Here is an 11,387-nt window from a genome sequence, read left to right as displayed (position 1 = left end):
TGGAAACCAACTCCCAACATTTGTGTACCATCTCTCTGGCATGTCACAACTTCACAACATTCTACAGACTTTCTAGTAAAACAACTTGACTTGTAAGAGTAAACAGTGAATATGAATCATTTGTATTGACTGTCCATCAAAACCTGAACAAACAAGTGTCCTTTCCTTTGGTCTGGTCCTTATCAGGGTTTTTATCAGTTATCCAAATAATATTACTTTATCAGTCACACACTCCATACTCACACATCACTCACAAATCAAAATTTCAAATTCAAATTTCGCGCCATTGATAAAAATATACCTCTCTGTGCTACCTCTGTGAGGGCGCGTTCACATCTGTAAGCCATTCCGAGGGCGATGCGGATCCCAATAATTGGTTTTGGAAAGATTTTGTGGAAAATTGGTTTGAAGAGGTTTGAAAAAAAAAAAAAAATAAAAGTAGATATTAAATTTGATAGGAAGAAAGGAATAGAACTTTTTCGATCTCAAAACTTTTTTGCGTTATCTTTTTTCCTTTTTAAATACGACGGCAAATGAGCTGACGGCAAGGAAACTAGTTACACCTCTGTGGTGATTTTTTTTTACCTCTGCGGAAGTTTCCAATTTTTCAAGAGCGCGAAATTTCAAAAACTGCAAAGACGTTTAAGACGTGGTTGGTGGTTCGGTTCGAGCCTGCGTGATTTTTCCGATTTGATTTTGATTTTTGAGCTTTATTTCTTGAAAATTTCACTTATTTTATATTTTCCTCCGTCCCTTACAAATTTGAGGACTGACCTGTCCATGAACTGTTCTAAATGCCTCAGGGAAAGACCAAAGTAAAAGCCAAGTTACCTGCCGGTGTCAAAGGCAAGTCAGTGCTCCGCGGGACTTACAAGAAAAGTAAGTTGTTCTCTGCTCATTTCTAGAGATGCCACTTGTAATCTTAATGTGAGTAACTTATAAATAATTCACTTTACTCATTCATATTACTCACTCCTTGATCCACCTCAAGGAAATGAATGTCTCTCGTTTGTCTAAAGCAGGGGTGCACAAACTCAAAGTGACCGCAGGCCGTATTGGACCTTAAAAGGTTGGCTGTGGGCCACATTCATTTGTAGATGGCATCTGATCTTAGGGGGGGAGGGGGGTACTTACCCCCTCCCTTAGTTTTAATGAAAATGAAACGAGATAAAGGAATCGAATGGTGAAACTTTTAGAACTGTCCGACTTAATGTAATAGAAAGTCGTGTGATGTTCACACCAGATTTTTTTTCTTCTGAATGACAGGTGGGAATGGACTTTTACCTGTGCTTAGTTTATTGAATGTTTAATTTTTTTCCCCAGCTTGAACTGAAAATGTCAGATATGCGCAAGCAAGTGGTTGAGATGATACACAGCATTGAGAGGTACCAGCCAGCTCTCAAGCCGTGGTTTGATAGACAGCGGGAGATTAACAATGGATTGCCGGTGCAGTTGGATCAGATTCGGCCATGTAAACGGCCCGAAGGCTATCGGAACAAGTGCGAGTTTAGTATTGGTGAGTTTTCCTTCTTTTTGGCGTAACTATTATTTTGGACAGAAAAATGCACCTAAATGAGGAACCTATTGATAAATAACAAGTTTACACAAGGATCTTTAAGCTCAGTTAGGAATATGAATGAAACAACTGCTACAATCTGCTACATTAGACTCTTGTGGTCTGTGTCATAGCACGTCCATTCCGTAGTATGTCCCATCAGATGGGCAATAAGAGACACAATACTTCCCATTTAGGTGCTGGGTCAACACGAGAACACCAGAAAGTAACCGGTTGGAATATTTGCAGTCAATAGTAGGCATTGACAAAATGGATGAACCAACCACATGGACAAAATGGATGAACACTGTAGGTACATGATGTACCACCTCTCTTCAACTGTGTGGCGAATCCTACTAACCTTGACCCATCTTCACTCTGGACAAATCTTGCGGTGGTGGAGTTCCTTAACTTGGAGACAGTGTGAATGGATTGAGGTGTTAACAACAACCAACTAAATTTCCAGAAGGGACATACGAACGACCTAATTTATCTATTTTGGGTACTTGTTCAGAAGTCACGTCAATGGAAAATTGCTACGAAAAGAAGCTGTCACAAATGAGCAGTGACCAGTGTTATCCTAGGGTTAGGTTAAACCGTTAAACACAAAAGAACTCTCTTCTTCACTGTCGTGGCTTCTGAATAATTACCCTTTTCTGTTACTATTCCTCAGGTTTACATCCACAAACCAAGGAGAAGACAGTCGGATTTCGCTACGGCAAATACTCGGAAGGGTCCGTGTACATTGGTCCCGTGTACAACCTCATCCACATACATGACCGCATGAAGGCCGTGGTTCATGTGTTCGAGAACTATGTGCGAGGGTCCCGGTTCGATATTTTCGACGTGGTGACGCAGGGGGGCCATTGGAAGCTGCTCATGTGTCGATACTCGGACAGTTCGGATGAATTGATGATCAAAATCGGTGAGTACCTCGATAAAAACGAGTTTTTGCAACCAATATTAACGTCCCGTTAACTATTATTATATTACACTTTGTTAGGATTTTACAATATTTACAAACAGGTACACAAAACAAAATAAAAAAAATAACCCCCCCCCCCACCCAAACAAAAAAAAACTATTTTTCATCAAATAAAAAAAAAGAACAAATACCAATGAAGCGATTCGAAATAAAAACAACCTTGGTTTAATTAATGAAAAGAAAAAAAAAAAAAAAAAAAAAAAAAAAAAAATTTCTTTAAAAAATTTTATAAAAAAAATTTTAAAAAAAAAATTTTTTAAAAAAAAAAAAAAAAAAAATAAAAAAAAAAAAAAAAAAAAAAAAAAAAAAAAAAAAAAAAAAAAAAAAAAAAAAAATGAAAAATCCTAACTCAGGGGCGGGATTAATGCCTAGGGCATTCTCTTCCATCCAACCCCTAAACTGAACTCTTTAATCCATTAACTGAACTATTTACCGTCATTTGACGAAAACTCGTATAACGTTAAAGAGTTCTGGTAGCCGATTGGTTATCACACTAGGCTTGTACTCCGGAGGTCCCGGGTTCGAAGTTTTTTCGGCTCTGTGCTTGGAGTTCGGACTGCACTCAGCCTCGTGAGGACGATTGAGTAGCTACTTTAATCGAATAGCGACCAGTGGCGTCATTACCAGTGTAAATTGATGATAGGTACGTGTAGATGAGAATAATTAATAGTAGAGGAGGCACTTTGTATTTGTAATGCTATGATACCCAGTTTAGCTTAACCCCACACACAAAAAGCCCAAACTGAGGCTTAGGTGTAGGGACTGGCCAGCCCCAAAGGACGGGTTGAGCTTCTACGAATGATACCCAGTAAAGTTGTGAAGAAGCTCTCTGCTTTACCACAGATAGTTCACGATTTTATTATCATCTGTCCCACAGGTTTTGATCCTCAAGATCTACCAGAAGAGGAATTGAACAAGGTGCGAGAGGAGTTGAAGGATTTCTTTGAGAATAGCGATGAGGGGAAGGAGATCCGGTGTGCTTCGGTCAACTTTCAGCTTATGCCGAGAAGGTAATGTAACTTGATTAGATTTTTTTTTGCAAAGGTTTGGTATAGGGAACTGTAACAATTAAAGTCTTATCGTCCAGAAATCAAAGAGAGAAGGAAATTTTTTTAGGCGAAAGCCAGCAGATCCTAGAACAAATCTCATTAAACCCAGGACAAACCTGTGCTAGGAACAAACCTCATCTTAGTTTAGGATAGGATAATGTTCGCCCTGGGCGGGAATCAAACCCACAACCTAGCACTCACAAGGCAGACACGCTACCATTTAAGCTATCTAGGCTGGCTCTTAAGTTGTCTTTATTTCTGACTTACTTACTTCTCCGTGTCCAAATGAATTCAGCATGTGAATCTCTAGAATTCTGTGACTGCTATGGCTGTGGGGCTGCTCAAATAGAGATCTCTTCTGATGTTGTTACATACAAGTATGTGGGCCTCGTCTTGTATTTCCCCACAGTCACATGTTTCGTCATTTGAGTATCCCCATGTGAATCTCTAGAATTGTGACTGCTATGGCTGTGGGGCTGCACAAATAGAGATCAGTTCTGATGTTGTTACATACAAGTATGTGGGCCTCGTCTTGTATTTCCCCACAGTCACATGTTTCGTCATTTGAGTATTCCCACTTTATTTCTTTTTCTTCATTAGGCACTTTAACACTCTTGTGTTGTTTGTACTCACCCCTCCTGTTTGAGATCTTGGTACTGAAAAAGTCTGTTTTATTCATTACCAGTTGCTTTTGTTCACTATGATCCCTGCAAGTGAAACAAAGACCAATTTATAATTCCTTTATTTTTCATCCCCAGATATCTTCTGTTATCTTGTTCCTAAAATCAAATACAAAATTTGACAACTGAATCAGTTAAACAATATCCAACAACAGAGGAAAAAACCATTGAAAGTGTTCAAACTAATGACAGAAGAAACCAATATCGAAGACATGTTTTTTGTTCGTTTTGTTTAATTACTTTCTATTTTAATAGGGCATTTTGCCCTCTTTTCATTATTTCATATGGAAACTTTTATCCAGAACCTCGGTCATTTTAAATACGTACCCTCGGTCCCAATCAGTTGAAATAGTCGAGGTTCTACTGTATGTGGGGAACTTGGCCATCATTACTGAGTATTAATCCCTTCCCCATCTCTATTTCTCTCCTCAGCGATGCGGTGAAGTCCTGGGGGTGGAATCCAACGAGGATGCCATACGTACCCTCGGTCCCAATCAGTTGAAATAGTCGAGGTTCTACTGTATGTGGGGAACTTGGCCATCATTACTGAGTATTAATCCCTCCCCCCATCTCTATTTCTCTCCTCAGCGATGCGGTGAAGTCCTGGGGGTGGAATCCAACGAGGATGCTGTAGCCGATGCCAAACTCAACGCTTCCTCCAACTCTCTCTCCAACTGCACCTTCTATCACGGCAAGGCAGAGGACATCACATCGGCCCTCATCGGCAAGGCTCGGTTCGACTCGCTAGTTGCCGTGTTGGACCCCCCACGCGCCGGCATACATCAACGCCTAGCCACGACCCTGCGCGCGTCTAACCTGGAAAGAATCGTGTACCTCGCGTGCGACACGAAATCGGTGCTCAGCGGTTTCAACGGATTGACGTTCGCGCCATCGAAGAAGTTCGCGAAGGCACCGTTTCTTCCGGTGCGCGTTGTGCCGGTTGATATGTTTCCGTATACCCGAGGTGTGGAGTGGGTGATCCTGATGCAGCGCTGGGATACGCTGGTGGGAGATATTTAACCGGAGAAGAATCTTTCTTTCCATCTTTCTAGGAACAGCTATACATATTTCTACATAAAAAATATTTTAAAACGTAAATAAATATAGGGGTACCTAATTTGGGAATGAACTGCTGTTTGATGATCATGATGTCAAAATTGGACACTGTTGCACAAATCTTGCATGCATAAAGAAAACATTGGCCTTATTTTAGTGATGATTGTGACGTAAAATTGAACACAAATAATACTGTGTGATTGTCTAAACTCTAATTATTTATCTTAATCACATTCTAAGGTGTGTTTTTGGAACAGCTGGTCTAAGTACTCCTATCCTGTCCTCCTTTCTTCAATTTTGGGATGATAAGACCTCTGTTGTTACAGCGCTATGAAACATTTTTTAACAGCTCTTATTTAGACTCCAATTTCATTAGCCCTTAAACCCAAGTTAGTGTCCAAAATAAGTATGTACAATTGTACAGGCGTAGGTACATAATCAACTATGTTTTATTTTATATTCACTTGCTTATTAAATCATTCACATTTTAGAGTCCTACAAAGTCTGTCTTTTTTATTTCTGGTATATAATTTCAGCATTTTTCACCAGTAAGCCATTGCAGCTTAAAATTATGCACAATGTTGCTTAATTTCAGTCGTTTCTTGGAAATGAATGTTATGTGCTCCACAATACTTCATCTGTAATATACCTAACCTTGAAAAAATTGAGTAAGATTACAACATTTTGAGTTTTACAGGAAGTTCATTTTATTTCAAGAGTTTAAATAATATTTCAGTATTTTATTCAACACAAATTAACATTGATTCTTACTGTATTTTGCAAGTCAAAAGAACAATTTGTAGGATCAACATGAGAGCTAATGGCTTCATACCTTGATGGTTCTTTTTGCTTGAAGTACATGCAAAAACACCTAAAATTACACAAATAATTTTTGGAAAATAGCAACTCCTGCTGAGCCTAAGTCTTCACATTTTTTGTAGGTAACAGTTTTTTTTTTTTTTTTTTTGCCAGATCTTCTCTTATTGGTGTTCTTTCTCTGTATTTTCTGGTAAGTTGTAGACAAAACTGATTTTTACAAACCATGACTTTGAAATAAGTAAAAAAATAAAACAGTAATTTCTTACAAAAGTAGTTTGAGGAATCCATGAAAAAGGCAAAATTATTACAAGGACATTTCCCCCCCCCCCACCCAAACAAAAAAAAACTATTTTTCATCAAATAAAAAAAAAGAACAAATACCAATGAAGCGATTCGAAATAAAAACAACCTTGGTTTAATTAATGAAAAGAAAAAAAAAAAAAAAAAAAAAAAAAAAAAAATTTCTTTAAAAAATTTTATAAAAAAAATTTTAAAAAAAAAATTTTTTAAAAAAAAAAAAAAAAAAAATAAAAAAAAAAAAAAAAAAAAAAAAAAAAAAAAAAAAAAAAAAAAAAAAAAAAAAAATGAAAAATCCTAACTCAGGGGCGGGATTAATGCCTAGGGCATTCTCTTCCATCCAACCCCTAAACTGAACTCTTTAATCCATTAACTGAACTATTTACCGTCATTTGACGAAAACTCGTATAACGTTAAAGAGTTCTGGTAGCCGATTGGTTATCACACTAGGCTTGTACTCCGGAGGTCCCGGGTTCGAAGTTTTTTCGGCTCTGTGCTTGGAGTTCGGACTGCACTCAGCCTCGTGAGGACGATTGAGTAGCTACTTTAATCGAATAGCGACCAGTGGCGTCATTACCAGTGTAAATTGATGATAGGTACGTGTAGATGAGAATAATTAATAGTAGAGGAGGCACTTTGTATTTGTAATGCTATGATACCCAGTTTAGCTTAACCCCACACACAAAAAGCCCAAACTGAGGCTTAGGTGTAGGGACTGGCCAGCCCCAAAGGACGGGTTGAGCTTCTACGAATGATACCCAGTAAAGTTGTGAAGAAGCTCTCTGCTTTACCACAGATAGTTCACGATTTTATTGTCATCTGTCCCACAGGTTTTGATCCTCAAGATCTACCAGAAGAGGAATTGAACAAGGTGCGAGAGGAGTTGAAGGATTTCTTTGAGAATAGCAATGAGGGGAAGGAGATCCGGTGTGCTTCGGTCAACTTTCAGCTTATGCCGAGAAGGTAATGTAACTTGATTAGATTTTTTTTTTTTTTTTTGCAAAGGTTTGGTATAGGGAACTGTAACAATTAAAGTCTTATCGTCCAGAAATCAAAGAGAGAAGGAAAATTTTTCAGGAGAAAGCCAGCAGATCCTAGAACAAATCTCATTAAACCTAGGACAAACCTGTTCTAGGAACAAACCTCATCTTAGTTTAGGATAGGATAATGTTCGCCCTGGGCGGGAATCAAACCCACAACCTAGCACTCATAAGGCAGACACGCTACCATTTAAGCTATCTAGGCGGGCTCTTAAGTTGTCTTTATTTCTGACTTACTTACTTTTCCGTGTCCAAATGAATTCAGCATGTGAACCTCTAGAATTCTGTGACTGCTATGGCTGTGGGGCTACACAAATAGAGATCACTTCTGATGTTGTCACATACAAGTATGTGGGCCTCGTCTTGTATTTCCCCACAGTCACATGTTTCGTCATTTGAGTATCCCCATGTGAACCTCTAGAATTCTGTGACTGCTGTGGCTGTGGGGCTGCACGAATAGAGATCACTTTTGATGTTGTAACATACGAGCATGTGGGCCTCGTCTTGTATTTCCCCACAGTCACATGTTTCGTCATTTGAGTATCCCCACTTTATTTCAAACTGAATCATCTTTAATTTTAATTCCAGACTAGCTCCAGGTACCAAAGCCCCACCCGTTGAACTTCTATCGGGTCGCCCCACCATATCTCAGGCCCTGTTCTCTCTCAACTTCAACATCTCCCCGGTGTCCTTCTTCCAAGTGAACACCGAGGCTTGTCACACCCTGTATGATACGGTGGCTGAGCTGGCGGAACTCGGCCCTGATACCACCCTGTTGGATATTTGCTCGGGCGTGGGAACGATTGGACTGTGCTTGGCCAGTGTGAGTAGAATATGCACTACCTACTCTTTCGAAACATAGTTACCTTGACTAGAGTATGACCAGGAAGGAATGGATGTCTTTTTGTAATTTGAAAAAGTGTAAAATATATTATTATTATTATTTTTTTTTGTACCTAGTATAACCTTGATTATTTCAACTTCAAAATCAGTTATTTTTTCTATCTTTCAAGGGATATTCTTCTATCTTAACAGAGGAAAAAACCATTGAAAGTGTTCAAACTAATGACAGAAGAAACCAATATCGAAGACATGTTTTTTGTTCGTTTTGTTTAATTACTTTCTATTTTAATAGGGCATTTTGCCCTCTTTTCATTATTTCATATGGAAACTTTTATCCAGAACCTCGGTCATTTTAAATACGTACCCTCGGTCCCAATCAGTTGAAATAGTCGAGGTTCTACTGTATGTGGGGAACTTGGCCATCATTACTGAGTATTAATCCCTTCCCCATCTCTATTTCTCTCCTCAGCGATGCGGTGAAGTCCTGGGGGTGGAATCCAACGAGGATGCCGTAGCCGATGCCAAACTCAACGCTTCCTCCAACTCTCTCTCCAACTGCACCTTCTATCACGGCAAGGCAGAGGACATCACATCGGCCCTCATCGGCAAGGCTCGGTTCGACTCGCTAGTTGCCGTGTTGGACCCCCCACGCGCCGGCATACATCAACGCCTAGCCACGACCCTGCGCGCGTCTAACCTGGAAAGAATCGTGTACCTCGCGTGCGACACGAAATCGGTGCTCAGCGGTTTCAACGGATTGACGTTCGCGCCATCGAAGAAGTTCGCGAAGGCACCGTTTCTTCCGGTGCGCGTTGTGCCGGTTGATATGTTTCCGTATACCCGAGGTGTGGAGTGGGTGATCCTGATGCAGCGCTGGGATACGCTGGTGGGAGATATTTAACCGGAGAAGAATCTTTCTTTCCATCTTTCTAGGAACAGCTATACATATTTCTACATAAAAAATATTTTAAAACGTAAATAAATATAGGGGTACCTAATTTGGGAATGAACTGCTGCTATTTTACGATCATGATGTCAAAATTGGACACTGTCGCACAAATCTTGCATGCATAAAGAAAACATTGGCCTTATTTTAGTGATGATTGTGACGTAAAATTGAACACAAATAATACTGTGTGATTGTCTAAACTCTAATTATTTATCTTAATCACATTCTAAGGTGTGTTTTTGGAACAGCTGGTCTAAGTACTCCTATCCTGTCCTCCTTTCTTCAATTTTGGGATGATAAGACCTCTGTTGTTACAGCGCTATGAAACATTTTTTAACAGCTCTTATTTAGACTCCAATTTCATTAGCCCTTAAACCCAAGTTAGTGTCCAAAATAAGTATGTACAATTGTACAGGCGTAGGTACATAATCAACTATGTTTTATTTTATATTCACTTGCTTATTAAATCATTCACATTTTAGAGTCCTACAAAGTCTGTCTTTTTTATTTCTGGTATATAATTTCAGCATTTTTCACCAGTAAGCCATTGCAGCTTAAAATTATGCACAATGTTGCTTAATTTCAGTCGTTTCTTGGAAATGAATGTTATGTGCTCCACAATACTTCATCTGTAATATACCTAACCTTGAAAAAATTGAGTAAGATTACAACATTTTGAGTTTTACAGGAAGTTCATTTTATTTCAAGAGTTTAAATAATATTTCAGTATTTTATTCAACACAAATTAACATTGATTCTTACTGTATTTTGCAAGTCAAAAGAACAATTTGTAGGATCAACATGAGAGCTAATGGCTTCATACCTTGATGGTTCTTTTTGCTTGAAGTACATGCAAAAACACCTAAAATTACACAAATAATTTTTGGAAAATAGCAACTCCTGCTGAGCCTAAGTCTTCACATTTTTTGTAGGTAACAGTTTTTTTTTTTTTTTTTTTGCCAGATCTTCTCTTTACGACCCCCGGCATGCAATGATTGAACGGCAGTCTCAAACGAAATGTTTGTCGTTTCACCAGCGCTTGTAAAAGTTTAGGCTTTCTCAACCACAAAAAGGCATTAAGCACCTTTGTGCGAAAAGAACACGATTTAAACAACTTAAACCGGCATATTCCTTAATAAGTAGATCGCTTCTGCAGAACTAAACACCCTTCTGAAAAGTGAATATTCAAAGAAAAACACGCTAGAAAAATCGGGTTCACGACGGAACAGAGCGTGGCTACAGTCCCCGTCCGTTCTAAGTGTGAGGCGATCCGATGCAACCTGGTTTCCATTTAAGCCGTACTTAAGTAGAGCTTAACTTAAGGCAGGGCTACCCGGTTGTGTGATTCTATGCGTTTGGGATGTTTTGTGCTTGTGGTACTAGGCTTTCTTCGAAATGCATTCGTGTTCACACACTACCTGCTTGAGTTTGCCTATTAGCTTACTAGTCTTCAGTACTACTTCCGCTGAGGGACACCGGGGTATGGTCTAGCGTAACCCTCTGTTCTCGACCTCTAGACACTAGCCCACAGCTTGTGAAGAAGGGTGGTGCAGCGTTCTGTCCCAGTGAGCAACTACACTTAGTAAGATTCCTAGGACTACCAGAGGCAAGCAAAGATGATAAGACCAAGCCTAAACTTTCACAAACCAGAAGAGTATACTAACCTGAACGTGATGCTGTCTATTGCGTAGATTAGACCGGCAGACAACTTAAAATAACACTAAGACCCTTTCGAACCAAACTCCACAGGGACACTTTTTAACCGATTGAGTAGATTATATGTCGGGTCCATAAACTCAAGTTCATAGTGAGTCCCTTGAGTTCCAAATGCGATCACCTTAGTGATTATTTTATAGACAAAGCACACTGGAAAAAAGTGTAACGTCTGAGTTTGATGAAATTCCACTGGTTTCGTTTGTAGAGACGAGGACCCTTGTCAAAAGTCTCATTTGACTTTTTACGGAACATTATTAAAACGGAAAAGTACCTAAGGAGTTTGATGAAACATTCTTTAATGACAAAATAAAAACAATGAATAAAAGTTTCAGTACCAAACATTCTTTTAGTCAAAACAGATGTTGAGATGTCCTTTATGTCTCTTTGCTTGTGGTTAT

General features: G+C 39.1%; 2 protein-coding genes across 2 annotated transcripts in view; both read left to right on the top strand.

Annotated features, from left to right (window-relative positions):
* The first annotated feature begins 1,301 nt into the window (after positions 1–1,301).
* Positions 1,302–9,766, top strand: LOC103521404 (tRNA (uracil-5-)-methyltransferase homolog A-like). Its single transcript, XM_026832095.1, has 5 exons — positions 1,302–1,516; positions 2,229–2,480; positions 3,418–3,550; positions 8,070–8,304; positions 8,794–9,766. The coding sequence occupies exons 1-5, from the start codon at positions 1,303–1,305 to the stop codon at positions 9,223–9,225; spliced, it is 1,266 nt and encodes a 421-aa protein (XP_026687896.1). The 5' UTR covers position 1,302; the 3' UTR covers positions 9,226–9,766.
* The window catches only part of LOC103521403 (cilia- and flagella-associated protein 251-like), a gene marked incomplete at its 3' end in the record, with an annotated part of 10,136 nt that continues 3,094 nt past the window's right edge, over positions 4,346–11,387 (top strand). Inside the window, exon 1 of the mRNA XM_026832097.1 lies at positions 4,346–4,385. The remainder of the gene's footprint in view (positions 4,386–11,387) is intronic.

The sequence above is a fragment of the Diaphorina citri genome, unplaced genomic scaffold (genome assembly GCF_000475195.1).
Source record: "Diaphorina citri unplaced genomic scaffold, Diaci psyllid genome assembly version 1.1 scaffold5168, whole genome shotgun sequence".
NCBI classification, from domain to species: domain Eukaryota; kingdom Metazoa; phylum Arthropoda; class Insecta; order Hemiptera; family Psyllidae; genus Diaphorina; species Diaphorina citri.
This window is presented reverse-complemented; position numbering and strand designations above follow the sequence as displayed.

Excerpts from the sequence above, each read along its gene's own strand:
- LOC103521404 (XM_026832095.1), top strand. The coding sequence starts at position 1,303 with ATGTTTAATTTTTTTCCCCAGCTTGAACTGAAAATGTCAGATATGCGC. Across the intron at positions 1,517-2,228 it reads CAAGTGCGAGTTTAGTATTG|GTTTACATCCACAAACCAAG; the intron begins GTGAGTTTTCCT and ends ACTATTCCTCAG. Across the intron at positions 8,305-8,793 it reads TTGGACTGTGCTTGGCCAGT|CGATGCGGTGAAGTCCTGGG; the intron begins GTGAGTAGAATA and ends TTCTCTCCTCAG.